We start from the raw sequence: 20425 nt of genomic DNA on the forward strand, positions 1-20425 counted from the left end.
AATGAGAGGAGAAACTTCAAAAAATATAGAGATAACTATGAGAATTAGATTTTCATTTAATAATTCTAAAAATTAATATCTTTTGCATTAATTGATGATTCCATATGACAAGAGAAAAAATTGTACAGAATCATCTTTTGTAATTAGGAGAAAATATGTAAAATCCCGGATTTCATGCCTTATCATATCCGTCTTTTTATTGCTGGTACTATTTATTTTGTCAAAAAGATTATTCTATTTTATTATTAATGATTAAAGGTTTGGTTTCTGATTTTCATTTACTATTACATTAATTCGGGTACTAACAGACCACATATGATAGGTCTTGTTTTGTTTCCTATGAAAAGAGTATAGAACATAAATAAAATATATAGGCGTAGTTAAATTTGGAACCACTGATTAATGTCTAGTTAATTTTTTAAGATTTTTTTTAGCTGCTAAAATATGTAATTCCAGATATTTTATTTGGTTTGTTTTAGATCGATGGCATTCAGGTAACCCATTCGGGTTCGGGTAAACGGGTTTAGAAAAATAGAACCCATTGGGTATTTTTAGATATATGGGTTCAGTTCGGTTTGGGTACTATCGGGTTCGGGTCGGTTTGGGTTACAAATTTTAGAACCCGATTAGTACCCGAAATACCGGGTACCCGAAAAAATATTATTAAAATTAAATAAATTTAGTTAAATTTTGACTTATGTGACAACATATTTTAGATATTTTGAATATTTTTGATATTTAGGTATAAAACTAAATGAAATATTCAAAATCATAATCATAATTTTGGGATAATTGCATTATATTAATGGTAAATATTATAAATATGTTTATATGTTCGAGTTTAGTGGGTACCCAAACGGGTATCGGGTATTACCCGACTCTAACCCGAACCCACGGGTATTAGAAAATAGAACCCAATAAAGTTTTATAGGCAAACCCGTACCCAACCCGAATCCGGTTTTTCGGGTCGGGTTCCAGGTTAAGTATTCGGGTATGGTTTTTATGCCCAGGCCTAGATGAACTAATTACATACCATATCACAATTGATTTGCTTCCTCTCAAATGTTATTATAATGAACAACACAAAAGAATAAATAATTCAATTTGATCATTTTAGTAGTAGAAATAGGAATATATAAAATATTGTAGAACTATTCCGTTTGTAAATGTTACATAGTCATAATGTATGATGTTACATAGTCACAAGAACAATTTATCATTTACCTAAAAATTCTAATCTAATTTATCATTTACTCAAATTTAGCAAAACAATTTATTATTTACTCAAATTTATCTAAATTGGATTTAGCAAAACATTAAAGCCAGAAATTTATCATTAATTCTTTTTAAAAATATCAAAATCATATTTTTTGGACTGAAAACAAATTAAATAAATAAAACCCTAAACTACTAATCCCACGATTTCACTACATAATTATCTATTCTTTTGTGGTGTTAGACTGATTCTGTCACTCTCTCATTCTTTTTGAAATAGAAGTATGCTGAAATACATTTGTACTCCTAATTCAGCATATGCAAGTGTGAACCCCAGATTCTCTCATTCTTCCATCAAGGAGACTGATTTGGGACGGTGTATACTCTCACAGCCAGGACAATTGTGTAAGCTCTCGTGGATGTATATGTCGCAGTCCAGACAGAAATAGTGCTTGCATTTACGACATGTTACGCATGGCCCGGGCTTATTCCCTGCACAAAATGAGCCTTTATATTCAGTTGATACAATGTGGAACATAGACAAGTCCAATTACGGGTTTACTGACCAATGGTTATTACTTATTAGTATTAAGAAACATGTATGAAGACTACATAAACTGATGTTCAAGTATTTACCTGTACCGATTAGGCTCTGTTGACAGCCAAAACAACTCTTTCCCAATGTTCTCCGAGAATCATTCAGACTTGAAAAAGCAGGCACCTCATCAAATGGAGCTATTGGGAAGAGATGATGGTATGATCTGGCTAAATGTGGCGATGAGACAAGTGTAAGACCGCAGATAGTGCATTCTGTAGGTAGGTCACACACCCTAGCTTTGCATCTCGGGCACATATAACCAGCTCCAATCTTGACTTCCTTATGACATGAACAGATTGCCATTGAACCCTCGGCAGCTCTTTGTGGGAAACCCATCTTGATCAAATTTGCAATTGCAAATTCTGCTATTGCCGGAGGTGGAGGGGCATGTTCGAGTAGAAGATCCTTTAGGTGCACCTGCGTGAAAAAGACAATTACACACACACACACTGTTATGCAAACAAACAAAAAGATGTTACAAAGATACAGGTGGAAGTAGAAGGTAGCTAAACTCACCTCATCTACTGCAACGGAATACAATCCGCCAGTTTCCTGGCAGAGGTGTTTACATATGAACATCTCTGCAGAAAGCCCAATAACAGAACATCTTAATTTGGACTTCTTGCATTTTTGAATAGTCTCCATGATATCGCCAGGATCACAAGTGCATAAAGCTGAGTACAATATCAGAACCTCGCGATGACCATAAGAAGGAACCTGGCTGAGATGCTCATTCACAAGTTCCAGGGCGTTCTGCAAAGAGGAGTCACCCAAGGCTTCCAACTTCCCCATCAAGGCTTTTATGTGAGTCTCAGGACTACCACCAAGATCTGTCAAAGTATGCGCAACTCCATTTTTGATAGACACTAAACCGATTTGACTCAGAGGATTCTGGTCAAAGAACTCTCTAATGAAAGCTTCAACATGCTTTGCCATTACAGCTATCCGGCTTGGTCTGAAATCCATTTCCGCAGCTGCCTAGACACGAGAATACAGTCCAAAGTGTAAGACTTTGCATATCTTGAAACAGTATAAATTTGAACCCAAATCATAATGTTTGCCATCAATAAAGACTCTGAATAAGAATCACATCCATATGATCCAAACCCCCCCACTTAGAGCAAAATTAACCATTGCAAACAATACAGAACGAACTATAGAAACTATTGAGAAGACTAAAGAGCAGAGATCTCCTAAACTGAACCAACGATTCCAAACTAAAAGTGCACTAGTTTCTCATCTCTATAAGTCTAATGGAAGTAACATATGCACAACTCGCTAATCAACTCAAAGGATATAGCATTGAATCTTCAAAATTCACAGAATCAGCAACTCAATTCCATAGACCCTAGAACCAAAAAAATTGCATAGAAATATTTACCCGGGAGAAGTCAATGACGATGTAGAGATAGCGAATAAGTCCCTTTTGGATACGAGTACCAGCAGCAGCGGCGGAGAGCATGCGGAGACGGCGACGATACTGAGCATGGTAAATAGCGCTGTTATCAATCGGCCGTAAAAGTCCAGACTCGTCTTCTTGCAACTCCTCCCAGGATCTGTCATCAACATAAGCTCTTTCCCACTCGCCGATACCTTCCGCATCTTCGTCGTCTTCGTCTTCTCTTTCTCCGGTTAACCTCTTTCTTTGATTACTCATCCTTTAATTAATTAAAACCTCTCTCTCTCACAGCCAAAGAAACCTAAATTATGCAAAAAGAAGAAGAGAACTCAAACTGAAATAAATAAATTACATAAGAACTCCTTTCTTATTAATAAAGTTTACAATTTCAACTGAAACTTTCAATTGTGTCTATTTAACCTCTTGTGGAACAGAGTGTATATTATACATTACATATATTATCCTTGTAATCAAATATTATTATTCATTGAGAAGCATGAAAGAAAGTACAAAAGTGATCATCGTACACACAAAGCATCTATAATACAGGGAATGCAGTACACAATTTATCCTAAGTCCTAACAACAAGTCTGATTCCCAGTCCAAATATCATCATCAGGATCAGGGTAGACCCATAGCCTATCGTTGTGGCTTTCGAGTTCAAGTTATGTTCTTGCTTTGGCGGCTTTAGTTGTTGTTGTTGAGTATGTGGTGATGGTGCTCCGTTTTTCTCTGAGCAATTTTTCGCAAGAGGAGGACCACAAAGATTGATATTCCCTTCATAGGAAGAGTTAGGTTGCGTCATGAAATTTACACCATGTGGTATTTGTCCCGTTAGTTTGTTATATGAAATACGTATTAAGGTATGCCAAGTACGAGAGTACGCTTAGCTCCTGTGGAATGTTCCCAGAGAGTTGGTTTCGTGACAAGTCGAGTGACTCCAGCTCTCTGAGTTTGGCCATGGACGATGGAATCTGACCTGCGAAATCGTTGTTTGATAAATTCAACACAGTTAGTGACTTTAATTAAGAGACCTATGGATTCTGGGATCTGTCCTCCAAGTCTGTTTCCCGAGAAATCAATGGCTGTGAAAGACCTAAGCTGTTCTAGGCTTCTTCCTTGATCAAAATTTCCTTCAAAATTTAGAAACCCACGCGAGAGAGAATCTTGGGTGTACAGTTGCACATCTTCGGAGATGTTGATCAACGGTGTACTCCAATTCACAAAATAATTTGGTGGCAGGCTCCCGTCAAATTTGTTACTCGATATGTCAATTATCAGCAGCTCTGGAAACGATTGAGGAGAATAGATTGGACCATGGAATCTATTTGATCGTAGGACAATGACGTGCAGACTTGGTAAAGCTGCCATCCAGAAAGGGAAATGTGTCATCGATGTGATTGCTTTGCAAGTTTAGTATCTCTAGGCTTGTGCAATTTGCAAGAGACGACCTTGGGAGCTTCCCTCTTATTTGATTGTAGCTAACGTCAAGCGTTTTCAGTGAGCTGCTGGAGAATGTGTCAGGAAGTCTTCTAAGGTTGTTGTGACGTAGATACAACGTTGTTAGCGGAAATTCACTCAAACATCTTGGAACTGAACCACTAAAACTGTTGTTTGATAGATCAATGATTAGCAGCTTCCTTGGATTGCACAATGAAAGAGGTACGTACCTCTCCTGTGAAATTGTTATTTGCTGCACTAATGTACCTCAAGGATGGTGGAATCATAGGAAACGATCCTCCAAAGGCGTTTGAACGCAAAGATAAATAGACAAGTGACGAGTTAAGAGGCGCTTCTGGAGAACCTTCAAAACTGTCGAAGGAGTTGTTAGAGAGACTCATTAAAGTCAAAGACGGCAAATTCCATAACCACTCAGGTACTTTCCCTTCGAATCTATTGTTAGAAAGGTCTAAAGAGGAAAGCTTGGCCAAGTTGTATACATGGGGAAATCTACTGGTGAACTTGTTATTTGCAAGGTCCAAGTAGGTTAGCCGACTTAGGTTACAGACTGAGGATGAAAATTCACCGGTGAACCCATTTTGGTGAAGATCCAAGAACTCTAAGTTGGTGAGTCTGCCCAACTCAGAGGGAAATGAAGAGGAAAAGTTGTTGTAAGAAAGATCCAGATACCTGAGCTGGTGTAAGCTGAAAATGCTACTGTTAGCATCAAGAGTGCCATAGAGACACGCACCCCGTAGTTTTAGCTCTGTCACCGCACCCGTCTCTTCATCAAACGAAACCCCATCAAAGGAGATAGCATCATTCGTCCAAGAGTTTGTTATTGAATTGTTACATAACAGATTAAACTCATTTTTGAAAGCCATTAGGCTCCCAATTTGGTTGGGATGAGTATCAGATAGACAAACAAGAGTAGTGACCAAGAAGCTCAAAGCAAAGACACAACAAAAGAAATTACGAAAGGTGGAGTAAACACACACTTGTAAAGCCATCATGGCAAAAAAATGATTTGCAAATTAAGGAAGATATAATGAAAATATGTCTATACATGGATGAGTGGTTTGCCGTCTATAATAATCTATAACCATGGTAAAGACCAATTATACAGCATGACTTGGAAATTTGGGAAGTCTTCTATTCTGTATTGACCACATATTTATTCCACATAGACTAGGACCTTACGATGTTTTTTGTTTTTGGACCTTACCATATTAGCATGATCTTGTTTCTCATATCGTATCCTCTGTATCAAAGAACTTTATGAAAAAGAAGACTTCCACATTTTTCAAGTCAAGCCGTATGAAAGGTGGAATTGGAGCCCAAATCAGTATCATTGAATGATACAATGTGTGTTCACACACAATGGACGTAAGAGTCACGTCTAATACTCTAATTAATAATTATCATGTGGACCGTTGATACATAATGAAAGACTCCTTCGTTTTCCAAGTCAAGTTGTATCAAATTAGATCCTCTAGTACTATGGTTATATATTATTAGGCAGCAAAAACCTATTCAGATATAGGCATTTATTCTTCAGTACTCTTCCTTTATTTGCAAGTCTTTATTCTTTCCATGATGGCACTGTGTTTTCATGTTTTCTCCATCTCGTGTTTCTTATGTTGTGTTTTTGTTTTGAGCTTTTCGGTAACCACTCTTGTTTCTCTGCCTTACCGCCGTGTCGACCAAGTTGAGACACTTCTAGCTTTTAAGAATGAGACTCGATCCTCCTGCATTTCAGTGACAAATTCTTGGATCATTGATGCTATCTATTTTGATGGAGTTGAATTTGATAACGAGACCGGTGTAGTGACGAGTCTAGACCTACGTGGTGCATGTCTCACTGGCCCTCTAGAGGCTAATAGTAGCCTGTTCAGATTCCACCACCTCAGGTATCTCGACCTCTCTTACAACAACTTTAACCCGTCTTTATTCCCCACCGAGTTTGCCAGACTCACCAGCTTAAAGTTCTTGAATCTTAAATCTAGTGGCTTAGTCGGTAATGTTCCATCCTCAATCAATAACCTAAGCCACCTAACCCACCTCGACCTTTCATTTAACAAGTTCAACAGTAGTTTTCCCCTCTTATACAATTTAACCAAACTTTATTCTTTAGACCTTTCAAACAATAGATTTATAGGAAAAGTGCCTGAATGGTTATGGAATCTACCGTCTTTGAACGCAATGATTCTCTCCCACAACTCCTTCAATAGTTTTGAGGGTCCTCCGGAAGTGTTCCTTAATTCATCACTTGTCTACTTATATTTGAATTCAAACGCCTTTCAAAGATCTTTTCCTGTGACTCCACCAACCATGAGGTACATGGTTGCATCAAATAATGAATTCACTGGAGATATTCCTCGTTCGTTGTGCAATCCAAGGAACCTGTCATTCCTTGATTTATCAAACAACAATTTCAGTGGTTCAGTTCCAAGATGCTTGACCAGTAAGTCACTAACAGTGTTGAATCTCCGTGACAACAACCTTGAAAGACTTCCAGACATATTCTACAGAAGCAACTCGCTAAAGACACTTGATGTTGGCCATAATCATATAAGTGGAAAGCTTACAAGATCTCTTCTAAATTGCACTAACCTCGAGGTTCTAAATGTGGAGAGCAATAGAATCACAGATACTTTTCCGTTTTGGCTGAAGGCTCTACCGAATCTGCAAGTCATTATCTTACGAACAAACAGATTCTATGGTCCTATATCTTCTCCACCAAATCCTCTATTGTTTCCAAAGCTGCACATAATTGACATATCGCGTAACAGTTTTACCGGAAGTCTACCACCGGACTACTTTGTGAACTGGAATGCATCCTTGGTGAACATCCCTCAAGATCATCAACGGCAACCAGAGTACATGGGAGATTCTTACTCACTTGGGTTTCAACCATCCATGTATGTGGCTAACAAAGGACTCCACATAAAGCTGGAGAAAATCTTAAGAACTTTTGGAGCCATTGATTTCTCTGGAAACAGACTTGAAGGACAGATTCCTGAATCAATAGGTCTCTTGAAGTCTCTCATTGTAGTTGACTTATCCAACAACAGTTTCACAGGTTATATCCCATCGTCTTTGGGGAAGCTCATCAACCTTGAGTCACTAGACCTATCGCGAAACCAACTCTCAGGGAGAATACCTCAAGAGCTAGCAACCCTCACGTTCTTGGAATACATTAACATATCTCATAACAGACTCACAGGCCATATACCACAGAGTACACAGATTGGAGGGCAAAGTAAATCTTCCTTTGAAGGGAACGTTGATCTTTGTGGTCTTCCTCTTCATAAAGATTGCTTCGGAGAAAGAGTACCACCAACAAAAACACTGACGCAACACTCAGAGCCGCGGAAACAAGTGTTGAACTGGAAAGCAGCAGCAATAGGGTATGCCCCCGGAGTCTTGTTTGGGGTAGCGATCGGACAAATGATATCTTTGTACAAACCAGTGTTGTTCTTTAAGTTGTTTCGCCTTTGACAGGAAACATTTGTGTAAAAGGATCCTTTGTATTATAGATTCCTATGTTTTGATAAACACATTCGTGATTGTGGTGCAATTATCTCATGCTATGTATACTTTCATAATCCTAAGGTTTGTTCTGTTTTACTTGGTCATGTCTCTAAGATCTCTCCTTCAACATTGCCTAACGTAGTATATATCTTGACAATAAAGCTTAGTGGCAAGGCAAGGGGATTTTCCAAATCAGTGAAACTAAAACTAGACAAACATTGAAACTTTCTCTATATACAAAGCTTAAACACTCCATACATCATTTGTATATCAACATCAAAACGTCTTACAGCACAATCTGATAATTCACCTAAGATCTTATTCCATCTTACACACACACACATATATCCCTTTTTGGCTTTCTCAATCCATATAGTAACACGTTATCCAAAGTCTTAGCCTTTTAAGATTTGGGTCCCAGAATTTTCGAAAGCTCCTTCAAGATTGGTTTCTCCTTCATAGTGCTACCACCGTCATTCTCAATATGCCACTTCTTCGACATGTTACCCGCCTGTATATTTATTGTCTTTTGGTTAGCATTAACAATCGTAGAAATCATTCTGACCCAATTCCTTTGTAACTAAGCAATCAAATTTTGTTTTTTGTTTGACATCATACCCAAGTTCTTAGGGGCTCTACTTGTTCCTTCACAGACTCCAGTTTTGGCTGAAAAAGATCTCTGCCTTTCAATCTTATGTCATCCGCCTAACAAAAGAAAATCACACAGTAAACCAAGTTAGAAGAAAATGGCATTCAAGATCAGTCAAGCGAGCTTACAAATGTAAAAACATAAGAGACATGCAATCTTACATTGCGCATGTCTAGTTTCGAGGCTGCCGTTCCAAAGACCAAAGTGGCTGAGCCAAAGATGATAATAGTAGCGGCTGCAAATGCTTTTCCTACTGCAGAAACCAGAAATAAATGGAGCACTCGACATTAGGCAAAATTTTCAAACACTTCATTTACGACATCAGGAACGACAAAAGACAAACATCTCAATCCCGTTGTTCAGTGGCAGTTTCTGCTATTCTAGACTGAAGGCCCACTTTATATAAAACAACCACATGATAGATACTACCAGTACAGGGAGATACTTCAGACTGCTAAACCTATTAACCAAGAATTGTCAGATGACTCAGATGTAAGTTTGGCTGTAAGAGAAATTCTTAGATTATTTGTCATGGAGTCAAAAACAGACCCCCCAGAAAGCAGTTGTTACATTACACACTCATTAACCCTAAGCCACGGATAATTTAGACTTTCATAACCATACAAAACAAAATTTCTCTAAAGTAAGCTGGAACCTCATCAGTATTAATGCAATCTCAGTCCCTAACAGGGTAAGATAGACAAGTTTGGGAAGTATACACAGAACACGTAGATATTCCAATCTCTCTGTCTCTAGCAAACAATCCAGATCGAGCCATGTTACTCTGTAGATAACTCTAGAGTCCAAAGTTCAACATGAATGGGTTTCCAGGTAAAGAAAGAGGAGAAGTGAACATACTGTGTTGAAGTCCTTCACCAGCAGCTTTCAATTTTTCAGGATTTACAGGAGTGCCATATCTGTCTCTCCTCAATTCATTAGCTGTTGACGCCAAAAACGAATTCTCAGATTCCGGCAACTCCCATCTGCAATCAAATCAACCCAATTTATCAACAACAATAGTTTCATTTTTAAAAATTGAGAATTTCGAAATCCCCGAGTGAAACAGAGTATAAAACCCTAGTTTCGATCAAGTTTAGTACCTTCTGCGTCCGAATGTGACCTGAGGCAGAGACACATAACCTCTGAGAGGATTCAAGACGTCAGAGGAAATAGAAACGGCTGCGTTTGGGTCTGACTCAAGAGCCCATTTGGAGAATTGGGAGAGAGACGAAGGATCAGGAGGAGGGCCATAGATTCTAGAAGGAAGAGAATGGCGTAGAATCTCCGGAAGGACGTCAGGCTGAATTTCCGGTGGATCCGCCGGAAAAGATGGAAGCTTTTTGCCGTTGGACGGAGATTTCTCGGCGATGCGATTAACGGCGTGTTTGGATTCCTGGAAAAAGTAGGCAGCTTCTTTTCCCGCGAGTCTCCCTGCTGCAAGAAAACTCATTTTATTTCTGTTTGTTGTTTCGTTGTTTGATTAGTCTCGTGGCTTTCTATTTATACATATATTATCCTCATCGGTCACATAAATTCATATAAAGATATGATTTTTTAATCAAAAGTAAATGAACTAAGGATTAAAAAAACGATTTCCCAACCTTGGAGATCAAGGGGTTGTAGAAGGAAGAAGATGGATTGGATATGTTCCACTTTCTTGGAGAGAAGCTGTTTTTGACTTTTTAACCAGAGGTTGAAGAAAAAAGACAAACTTTACTTTCTTAACAAGTTGAAATCAATGGCCACAGTCCCCCAAAGCAACGGTTCTTAGTTTCCGAGCTTCCTTTACTTTCTCTTGCTTTGCGGTACCCATTGATCATCACATAGTAAGTAAGTGACAACATAAGGTTGTTCTTCTCCCTCGACGCCTATCACTTCAAACAGCTTCTTTGCCTCTTTCAAGTTCCCTTCTTTGCAGTAAATATTTATCAAATTAGTAAAACTAACCGTGTTAGGCTTGAAACCTCTATCAATCATCGTGAATAACCACTGCTTTGCCTCACCATATCGTTTCAATTTACTTAAACGACTACCAACCGTGTTATAAGTAAAAGCAAGCATCTTGAAACCCTTTTCTTCTCCATCACATCATAAATCCCTTAATGCATCATCAATCCTCCCTTTTCTGCATTATCAATCCTCCCTTTTCTGCAGTAACCATAATAATCAAAGTATTGAACACCACCTGAGTTATGTTAACTCCACGTACCCATAAGTGTGACTACTCAGTGAAAGACCCTTTTCCTATCAAATTCATCAAACAACAAAAACGGTCTTTTGACATTCCCCTTTCTGCAATTCCAACTTATAAGAGTTGTAGTATACACATGTATATCTAATTCTATTCCTCTTTCACGCATTTCTTCTCTGCACCATCCTATTCCCCATTTATTCATACCTAAACCCTAAACGTCAATTCCAAACTTTCGTTGGACGTTCGTTGAATCCGCAATCAACCATCGCAGAACCCAAACTTTCGATCGGACGTTCGTAAACCCCATCAAGAGCAACCAATTTAACAGAGGGCAGAGTAGTCGGCGACAGCGAGAGAGCCAGACAAGGCTTCCGAGTTTTGTGGCTTAGCGCAAACGAAACGTCGTCGTTTGTCTTTCTCAATAATGAAATAATTAAGTAGACTAGTAATAATATTAATATTTTTGGTCAACAACAAAATTAACTACGTTTTCCGCCAAACTCGATCAAACAAAACCATTACTACATCATTTGTTCCCTCGATTTCAAATACATAAAGAAGAAGAACTAAAGAGTAAATATGTATGTACTATAACTACGTACCACATCCACACAGATATTGATTCAAGCTCTCATCATATATATATATATATATATTATAAACAACAACGTAACTAAGTATTGAGAAGAGAATGGAACAAAAAAAAGATTGGATTAATGAATCCTACATTAATATTCGTGTAGTAGGATTTAACAAAAAGGATATACATATGTGATATAATAATCTCTGTGGTTAATTAGGATTTAACAAAATAGAGGAGAGAGAGTTTAGAAAGAAAAAAAAACTAATAAATTTATCTGATTTTTTGTTGTTGTTGTTGTTGTTGTAGGGTTCCTCATCGCTTGTTGTGCAAAGGGTTTGATCCCGTCTTTACCTTCCTTTTCTCCGGTAGGATTTCTCCGGCGTCAACGACCGGTAAAGTAGGTTTAGAAGGGATAAAGACTCTGTCTTGACCAGATGGTTTAGATGAGAAGCTTCGTCTCTCGTCGACGTGGATTCTTGAAGCTTTAGATAGAACAACGAGGAAGATAAAAACAATGAGACAACGAATACGACGAGTCGGATTCATCATATTCTTTTGTGTTTTGTTTTTTTTATAAGAAAACAAAAATATTTTTTACTTCTCTTGAAGAATGTTTTTCTTTTTTTTCTTAGAGAGATTTTTGGTATATATGATTATGAGAGAAACAAGAGGTGTGATGCACAAACTTCCATATGTGTTGTTGCGAGTGTGTATATATTTGCATTTTATTTAGGGATTAGGTATCGACATATATGGTCCACTTCATAAAGTTTCTTTCTTTGTCAACATTAATTTTATATCTTACAATATTTATTCAAGTTTCTTTTTTATATATAAAAAAAATATATAGAACTTTGAGGTGCCATTTAGCTAATACATTGTGTGAGTCAAAAGATTAGTAAAATTTCTATATTTATAATTAGACCAAAACATAGTCTAGTAATTAGTTTTAATGTCCTTGCTTTATCATCTTGATTCAAACTCGGTATAGTCATCTTCATTCAAACTCGTATAATGCATGTTTTTCTTTGAAATATGAAGTAGTTATTCATATCATAATATATTTTGTTTATCATAAATAGATAAAATATAATGTTTTTTTATTGATTTCTAAAAATAAACAATTGATTTGGAAATAGAGTAGTAACAACAACAACAACAACAACAACAAGGTTTTACAAATGTGCCCTTCGATTAGTACTTATGTTTACAAGATTTACAAAATATGTATAACTGTGGAACTGTCAGTAACTTGTAATGGAGAGAATCTGATAAATACAATGGTGAACGGTGAACCCCACTTCCCACCTAAAAATGGCCGGTTTAAAAGTGAGTATTGATTATAGGAGATAGCTGCAACGATTTTGAAATTCAACTCACAAGGAAATAAAATATCCAGTAGCTCTAATTAATGTGGTGTTCACACACACACACACACACACACATGCACATGTAGATCAATACATGTTGAAGTTCACACATAGCTATATACCATGTGGTTTACGCGAATATTGGTCAATAAGTAAAGATTTTGTATTGATTATTTTCTGATTAGTTTTCACATGTGTAACGTAAAACATAATTTTTTAGTTCATTAAACATATCAGCTTGTGCTACTTACGCGTGAATGTAATGAAGCTTTTTAAGGATTAAAGCATTCGTATGCAGAATGATGAAGCTTTGAATAGCGGCATGATTTGTATGAATATCATTATCAACAACAACATGGAAACACAAGAGACAAAGTTACTTATAAAGTTACATTTTTCTTCTGTTGACCTTTTTTGATTTGAGACCGGAAAATTCTGCTTTCTTTTTTTTCTCCACAGACTAATTCAAAAGTCATGATTATCAATAATAGAATATAAAACCTACGTTTTATAATATTTTGACTAGTGAAAACGACTTTGGTCTATTGGTCGATAGAAAATATTAGCTAGCTTTATATACTAGATTTCATGTTTAACTTTAAAAACCGACTACAGCTGCAAAATTCTCAACATCTCTCATCATGTCAAACATTGAACTGTTCGTTCGTGGTGGTGGTTATATTATTTTCATAGTTTCCGGCTGATATAATATTCAATTTTCCTGATTATCAAATGTTGCCGACCATGAGGGAAACATTAGCCTAATTTATTGGATTTGGGCCTATTAGAAATCTGGCCTATCTACTCCAAATCTGTTGAGACAAATTCTAGATAGAATCTCTGCTGTCTTCACCACACACACTATAAACCAAAGGGAAGGTCCAAAACTGTTACAATAATTGGTAAAATCTGTGTTTGATGTGTACATTGTGTAATGTGTATGGTGGTCAATTGATGTAATTTGGATTATTGTGTTGAGTGTTTTCTACAAGCATATATAATTTAGTGATTGTTATGTTGTTGAAGGTTTATAATAGTAGTTGACATTATATTGTGACAACCAAGTTACATGAGTGATTCGGAACTAAAGATCCTTTTGCTGATCCCTTGGGGTTTCCTAAGCAACCTGAACATTGCTTTTGGTTTTGACATTTGACTTGGTGGCTCCTTCTCTCCATCCTTTTTGACGAGCTCTCTCTTCCCACTTGGATGTTAGCTTTTTCTGCTCGGAGAGTGCTAACTCCGCCTTTTCCCGAGCTTCTTCGCATGTTTCCATACCGGAGTTGCACTTATCTGCATCCTTTTGGTACGAAGATGTTACCTTCTTGGCCTCCAATAGTCCCATGTCTGCTCGTTTGTGTTTCTCTAAAGACTCTGCTTCACGCATCTTCAGTTCCTCGGTTAGAAGTTCAGCATAGTTCTTCTCAGTGTCTTCGTTCACCTCTGGATCGTGCTTTGCACAATCTACAACAATCAAAAAAGCAAGTTGTTTGATACAAAAAAAAGACTCGATTGCTCAAAACTCGAAAGACTCTCAATCTGATGCAGTTCAGGAAATACCCATCACAAGTAACTCACCGGCAAAAGAAGTATTACTGAGTTCTGCAAGAAGAAAGGAAACAAGTTAAAAAAAAAAAAAGGATCAATCTTTTGGATTTGGTAACCACATCCGAAAAAGAATATAAACTCAGCTTAGCAAGAAACATATACAGTAGTAAGTAACTAAGAAATTTGTTACAACAAGCATTACAAAAAAAAAAATGGATTTCAACTCAAGACTGTAATCTTTCTTTGAATTCACTAAACAAATAACTGAGAGTATCGACACAAGTGGAACACAATTCAAGTAGTAGATCTATCAACACCTGCCTACTTACTTAGTACTCTAATCATTCTCAAATTCATACTCAAGGACGAACCAAGCTCAAAAGTAGCATGCAATTCAGTAACTTCAGAACCAGAAGAAGAAAAAAATCGAAACTTCAAAAAAAAAAAGGAGTAAACTTTAGCCACAGATCTACTGAAGATTGTCATCACGAGGAGCACAGATCAAGCAAAAGTCTATTTTTTTTACCTTTGGGAATTGTAATAGCGGGATAAGGAGGGCAATCACAGGGGCAGGAAGGGCAAGAGGAGGTTGAAACGGCGGCCAAAGCTTCAGTGAGATGCCAGTAGAGAGGCGGACCAAGTATGTAACCAGCCATGCTCAGTCCCAGCAAAGCTAACCCGATCTTCAACGCCGCCGCGTGTCTCGCCATTAATAAAGAGATACGGTGATCTGGGTGGTTTTGGTAAAAAATTAGAAATTTCCGGCGAGTGGGATTTTAGCTGTCTGATGAGAGAAAGAAGACGCTATGTTGAAAAATTCGGTGGTATAAAAGAATGACACACTTTTGACTCTTTTGCTAATTCCATCGACAGTTGATAAAAAAAAAAAAAGGTGTATTGAATGTCCTGTGTGAGTGACTGTGTATTAATTGACCCGTATAGTTTCATTTTGTGACAATATGAAATTGAATATTGTGTTTTGTTGGTTTCAACATTTCATCCAAGATTTAAACCGGTATTACAACAATACAAAACAAAAAAAAACGAATCACCGGTAAGGCGGTAACGATGGCCGGTTTAAAAACTGGTCAGATTAATTAGACGCTGGTCCCTTGCAAAGACGTTCTCCTAGTCATTCTCGTATACATACATACGATTCCCTTAATCAAACATGTTTCTGAAGAAGAGAGTTATAAGTTATAATAAGAAAACCAACATCTAACAGCTAAATTTCCAAACAAACTGTATATAAAGTGTGTAGTGTAGTGTAGACTATTCATTTGAACAAAAGGTGAGATGTTGGTGAAACCCTAGGAAGATCTTGTAACTCCTCGATGATCAACTCTTGGTCTTCAAGATCCAACCTCAAAGAGATTGTTGCCGTTTTTAAACGCTTAGTGTTGGCTAAAATGTATGTCAAGAATTCTTCCTCTTCTATTCTATCCCCATATGCTCACCACTCGAATATCTCAAGCTGTGATGACAAGCATCCGGGAACAGGACTTGGTTGGCTCCATGCAAATGGGATATGCTTGGGCCAGCTATAGATATCTTTCTGAGAGAAGCAATGAGGGGTTATATATACATATATGGTAATTAAGCAAAAAAAAATTAGTACATTAAAGCTAGAACAGAGGAGGATATGGTGATTATACGTACATCATCTACCAAAAGCTCTTTTAGTTTTGGAGCATTTTCAAGCAAAAGTAGGAGTGGTGTTAACCAGTCTGGTCCAAATGGAAATATGCTTAACTTTATGAGTCGAGAGAAGTTGATGGTGGTACAACACTTAACCTGCAAACGAAACAAACAAAACTCTTAAATATATTAAGAGCGAGAGTAGGTAGATGCAGCAATGAAATTACAATGAGTTAAATTAGAAAGATAGATACCATTGCATCAGACAAGTACAGATAAAGAGACGAGACTGAAGAAAAAGAAGTTAGAAATTTGTCATCCTGATAACAAGACTCAGATTTGATAATTGCATCCCGGAGACAGGGCATATCCTCGATGGAGTGAGAGTCTCCTGAATAATCAGTGATTCGACAGTTGGTCATTGCAGGAGCATCTACAACCAAAGACCTATCGGTATGGTCTACTACATCATTGCTGCTGCTGCCAAAGGAAAAATTATCATACGACAAGTCCGATAAAGTAGGCACTTTGACCGTAAACCTTTTCACATTGTCATCTTCTCTCCGTGTCACTGACAAGACTTCTAGAACAGGGCAGCTCGATAACAAGCTAACGAGAGAATCCTCGTCTTTATACACGACACGATTTAGTTCGAGCTCTGTGAGGGATGGGAGGTAGGCGGAAGAAGAAGGAACATTCACGAGAATCTGGTCGGAGAGAGTCAGGTCAGCCAGATATTCGCAAGAGTAAAGGCTCTTGTGCAAGCTGGTTGGACCAGCGGACCAGAGGAGCTTGATATATAGGTCAATCACCAAGCAATCAACAGCTTTTGCAACCCACTTTCCGATATCAACATCATCAGTAGTAGGGCACTGTGGACCAAGTTCCATATGCAAGCTGTATATTAAAGGTGCCTTGTGGAGTTGCAATGATTTGTTAAGAAACCACCAAACGCTTTTCTTGCTTTCACAATCGATGTCTTTATACTCGAGTTCAGTTACCATCGTCCAGGTAGAAAGCCATCGTTTCGACAGAAACATGGTGGCCACTGCGTCTTTTGTCGGGAGAAAATCCAATATCTTTACGAGCAAATCATCAGGTAAAACACTAATCCTATCTTCACAAACGGTCTCTTCAATTTTGGCTTCTGCCATATCTTCACGAAGCATATAACATTCAGCGTCAAAAGCAACACACACAAAAAAAACACACTCGTTTCTAGGTTTTGGTAGTTGTCGGATGGGACATTGTAACTTAGGTAGAAATTATAAAGAAAGAAAGAATACCTTTTAGGCGATTGGCACCCTCGTTAACCCTAAATTCCGGTGGATTGACAAAAGAATAACCTTTCTCGTCCGTTACCGCTCCCTCCCTCCTACTTCCAAGTTTGCCCGCGTCCTGGCTTGTGCGTCGTCCACGGGGTCTCTGAATTCAGATCTGGAAGACAACCCACCTGTGAAGCCAAATTTCGAAATCCCAGCTCAAAATCTTCTTCTAAATCCGGTTGACGTCGAGGGAACGCTTCCCTTGGGTCGAAGACGGTAGTTTCGTAGGTTTTGTTTTGTAGTTTTGTCAAAACAACAACATTGACTTTTATATGTATACGGGCATGCAAACTGGTCAGAAATTCGGATCAAGAGTTCAAGCTGGGCCTAGAGAAAGAAGAACGTGTGTTGGGCCAAAAGCAAACTCAAACCCATTCAATATAGGTTTCGGTTGCAGTTAGTTACTACAGAGTTAAAAAAAAAACAGCTACACAAACCGAATTTATTAGCGGTATAGTAATTAATTATTGAAGCATCAACATGTAATTTCATAGTGTGTAATAATAGCAAATATATTTGATTACACCATGCTCACATTTCATAAGTCAAATGTTGATTTTCATTGTGATGTTGAGAGTTTTAAACCATACCTTTTCATACGGTGATTTTGTTAATGAACCATTTACAAGTTTCTTTTTTTACACACATAGATAAGTAATAACCGGTTTCTTTGCTGCTCCAACGTCTCAAACATAATCGGTTTGGTCTGATTTTAATTGTTCCGGTTTAGGATATTTCATTATTGTTGATTGATTCGATGTGAATAATATGAAATTCTGTGTTTTATTGGTAGTTTTTTTCCAAGTTTTAAATCGGTAAAGTGAGTATTTATTTCGAAAATATATTTCAAAAGTATTAGTATATATGTTTTAAATGGATTTAAAAGTGAAAATAGAGAGATTCAAATTGAAGGATAAAGCATGTAATTTCAAAATTAATTTGTCATAATTTTCATAGTCAATAAAAATTTTAAAATCCTTATGTAATATCAAAATATTATAAAATAGTCAGATTTGTTCTTAACTATCTAAAATGAAGACAAATTAAATACAATGTACAAAAAATGTTTGGAAAAGATTTATCAACTATGTGACTAAGATTTACCCCGAGGTACACCACGAGTCTATTCATTTTCATAAATCATTTAAATAGGTTAGTATACTAATATAATCAAGTTTTTTTAGTTAGTTAATATAAATATTACAATATTATATATATATTGTTGTATTTGCAAAATTTACCCCATAGTAAATTTCTTTGTTTTGTAATATCAATGCACTTATATATATATATATTTTTTTTTGGTGTTTTTACACTAATTAACAGTACTTGTTAATAAAATTTTATGGGTTGACTTTGAAAGGACAATAAATATGTGTACTTTCAAAAATACAATGAACTATGATTAAAATCAAATTTGTTTTAAGACCATGGTTTTGTGCATGGTCTTAAACCATGGTCAAAAATACAATGAACTATGATTAAAATCAAATTTATGGTGATTAATAGTGTTTAAGACCATGTTTTTTTGGAAAATCATTTCAAAAAATATTATTGCACAAAAATATACTTCAAAAATGTTAAGATAGATTTTAAAAAATATATATCCGTTTATAAAATTCAAATCACATCATATGCTGAAAAAATCTAATATTTTATTAACTTTATGTATTAAATAGTAATTCAAATAATTAAATATAAAATTAAATAAAAGTGAAAAAAGAATTATATTTTAATCTAATATATTGCTTTAAATTAGGTAGATAGATTGTGTTCTGTCATTATGAAAAAATTATCCATTTACTATCTATCTTAACATATAAATATGGTAGCTATGTGAGAAGATTTATTAACTATGTAGCTTCATGAAAGAATTCATCGGGCGTCTTGATAAAGCAGGCTGGTTCCAAGAGAATGACCCGGATTACACGGTGACAATCTTGAACTGTAAATCACATAAAAGTCTTTTTTGCCTCTCGTCACTTGTCAACTTAACATGCTGTTGTTGTGAACCTTTAGGTGCCCAGGAGAGTCATTGACAGGCTTGCTGCATCTTTCTCTTAGCCATTGGACATTGTTGAAGACTCCTTTACTCTGATTACTATCTTAGAGGCCAAGATTGAGGCAGAGCAGGCAAGGGAAGAAGCTTATAGGAGAAGAGAACAGTTGGTCTTGAGGAGGCTTCAAGAGGAGCAAGCTGATCATGCAAGAAAAATGGAGGAGAAGGCAGAGAAGGATGCGCTAAAGAAGGCCAATAAGGAGAAGAAAAGACTTGCCAAGGAGAAGAATCAGAGGAACCATATCGAGGCCAAGTTATGCGGTTTGACTTAGTCTCCAGGGTTTGTTGTGCCATCTTATTCTCTGCACTCTTTATAGTCATTTAGTAGCGAGGGTAGTAGTACATTCACTTTTTTTTACCTTTGCTATAATCTTGTTGATTAGTTTTTCTATAATCTTGTAAAGTCTCTCAAACAATCTAAATGTTTTAATCATATTTTCCATGATTTTATTTTGTGAAGAAAAATGTATAAAATCATAAACCAATAATACAATAATTAAATTCATTAATAATTATAGATTATTTTATTTTAATTGAATAATACAAAACTTTTAATAACTTTATAAATTTTTTAATCCAATGACACCATATATTCTCTTTCTCTAAGTTTTTATATAATTTTAAGATATTAACATATAATTATTAGACTTTTTTTTGACAAACGATTGGCCTTAGTTTTTAACAAAATCTTAATCGATTGTATATTTGTATAGCTAAATATAATTATAAGTTGATTAAAAAACCCCAAAGCACTAAACGGGAAAAAACATAATTTCTCAAAAAGTTGAACTTTTATAATAATAATTTTTTTAATATAATTTATTTGTTTTTTGAAAAAAAAAATTATGACATTGACACCCATGAATAAATTTT

The 20425-nt window shown here is 36.4% G+C and overlaps 6 protein-coding genes, 1 long non-coding RNA gene and 1 pseudogene across 10 annotated transcripts; 2 read left to right on the plus strand and 6 right to left on the minus strand.

Moving 5' to 3' along the window:
- Window positions 1–1312: 1312 nt before the first annotated feature.
- LOC104754648 (general transcription factor IIH subunit 2) lies at window positions 1313–3658 on the minus strand. 2 transcript variants are annotated; one of them, XM_010476876.3, is made up of 4 exons: window positions 3195–3658; window positions 2330–2791; window positions 1852–2230; window positions 1313–1707 (listed from the first exon to the last, which is right to left on the minus strand). In XM_010476876.3, exons 1-4 carry the CDS (start codon window positions 3468–3470, stop codon window positions 1559–1561), a joined length of 1266 nt encoding a protein of 421 aa, XP_010475178.1. In that variant the 5' UTR covers window positions 3471–3658; the 3' UTR covers window positions 1313–1558. The 2 variants fall into 2 exon arrangements, with proteins under 2 accessions (XP_010475178.1, XP_087349934.1); XM_087493808.1 differs by having other exon boundaries at window positions 2330–2787; window positions 3195–3501.
- Window positions 3659–3673: 15 nt separating this feature from the next.
- On the minus strand, window positions 3674–5743 carry LOC147923244 (receptor like protein 23-like; annotated as a pseudogene). Its single transcript, XR_015585699.1, has 2 exons — window positions 5343–5743; window positions 3674–5024 (listed from the first exon to the last, which is right to left on the minus strand). The product of XR_015585699.1 is annotated as a receptor like protein 23-like (transcript).
- A 357-nt stretch (window positions 5744–6100) lies between these two features.
- Window positions 6101–8282, plus strand: LOC104759077 (receptor-like protein 54). The gene has a single exon (XM_010482046.3). It carries the CDS (start codon window positions 6246–6248, stop codon window positions 8151–8153), a length of 1908 nt encoding a protein of 635 aa, XP_010480348.3. The 5' UTR covers window positions 6101–6245; the 3' UTR covers window positions 8154–8282.
- Window positions 8283–8394: 112 nt separating this feature from the next.
- On the minus strand, window positions 8395–10494 carry LOC104754649 (uncharacterized). Its single transcript, XM_010476877.3, has 5 exons — window positions 9936–10494; window positions 9694–9818; window positions 8997–9088; window positions 8805–8891; window positions 8395–8697 (listed from the first exon to the last, which is right to left on the minus strand). Exons 1-5 carry the CDS (start codon window positions 10283–10285, stop codon window positions 8590–8592), a joined length of 762 nt encoding a protein of 253 aa, XP_010475179.2. The 5' UTR covers window positions 10286–10494; the 3' UTR covers window positions 8395–8589.
- A 1227-nt stretch (window positions 10495–11721) lies between these two features.
- Window positions 11722–12309, minus strand: LOC109130103 (CLAVATA3/ESR (CLE)-related protein 20). Its single transcript, XM_019239319.2, has one exon. It carries the CDS (start codon window positions 12159–12161, stop codon window positions 11925–11927), a length of 237 nt encoding a protein of 78 aa, XP_019094864.1. The 5' UTR covers window positions 12162–12309; the 3' UTR covers window positions 11722–11924.
- A 1614-nt stretch (window positions 12310–13923) lies between these two features.
- Window positions 13924–15465, minus strand: LOC104754650 (uncharacterized). 2 transcript variants are annotated; one of them, XM_010476879.3, is made up of 3 exons: window positions 15057–15465; window positions 14561–14584; window positions 13924–14446 (listed from the first exon to the last, which is right to left on the minus strand). In XM_010476879.3, the coding sequence occupies exons 1-3, from the start codon at window positions 15238–15240 to the stop codon at window positions 14100–14102; spliced, it is 555 nt and encodes a 184-aa protein (XP_010475181.1). In that variant the 5' UTR covers window positions 15241–15465; the 3' UTR covers window positions 13924–14099. The 2 variants fall into 2 exon arrangements, with proteins under 2 accessions (XP_010475181.1, XP_010475180.1); XM_010476878.3 differs by having other exon boundaries at window positions 14543–14584; window positions 15057–15461.
- A 141-nt stretch (window positions 15466–15606) lies between these two features.
- On the minus strand, window positions 15607–17733 carry LOC104754652 (putative FBD-associated F-box protein At1g05080). Its single transcript, XM_087496388.1, has 4 exons — window positions 17455–17733; window positions 16423–17324; window positions 16190–16324; window positions 15607–16085 (listed from the first exon to the last, which is right to left on the minus strand). Exons 2-4 carry the CDS (start codon window positions 17320–17322, stop codon window positions 15984–15986), a joined length of 1137 nt encoding a protein of 378 aa, XP_087352514.1. The 5' UTR covers window positions 17323–17324; window positions 17455–17733; the 3' UTR covers window positions 15607–15983.
- Window positions 17734–19278: 1545 nt separating this feature from the next.
- LOC147923245 (uncharacterized) lies at window positions 19279–20061 on the plus strand. Its single transcript, XR_015585845.1, has 2 exons — window positions 19279–19424; window positions 19513–20061. It is a non-coding gene; the product is annotated as an uncharacterized LOC147923245 (long non-coding RNA).
- Window positions 20062–20425: the final 364 nt, after the last annotated feature.

Source organism: Camelina sativa, chromosome 17, assembly GCF_030686135.1.
Source record: "Camelina sativa cultivar CO46 ecotype springtype chromosome 17, ASM3068613v1".
Lineage (NCBI taxonomy): Eukaryota > Viridiplantae > Streptophyta > Magnoliopsida > Brassicales > Brassicaceae > Camelina > Camelina sativa.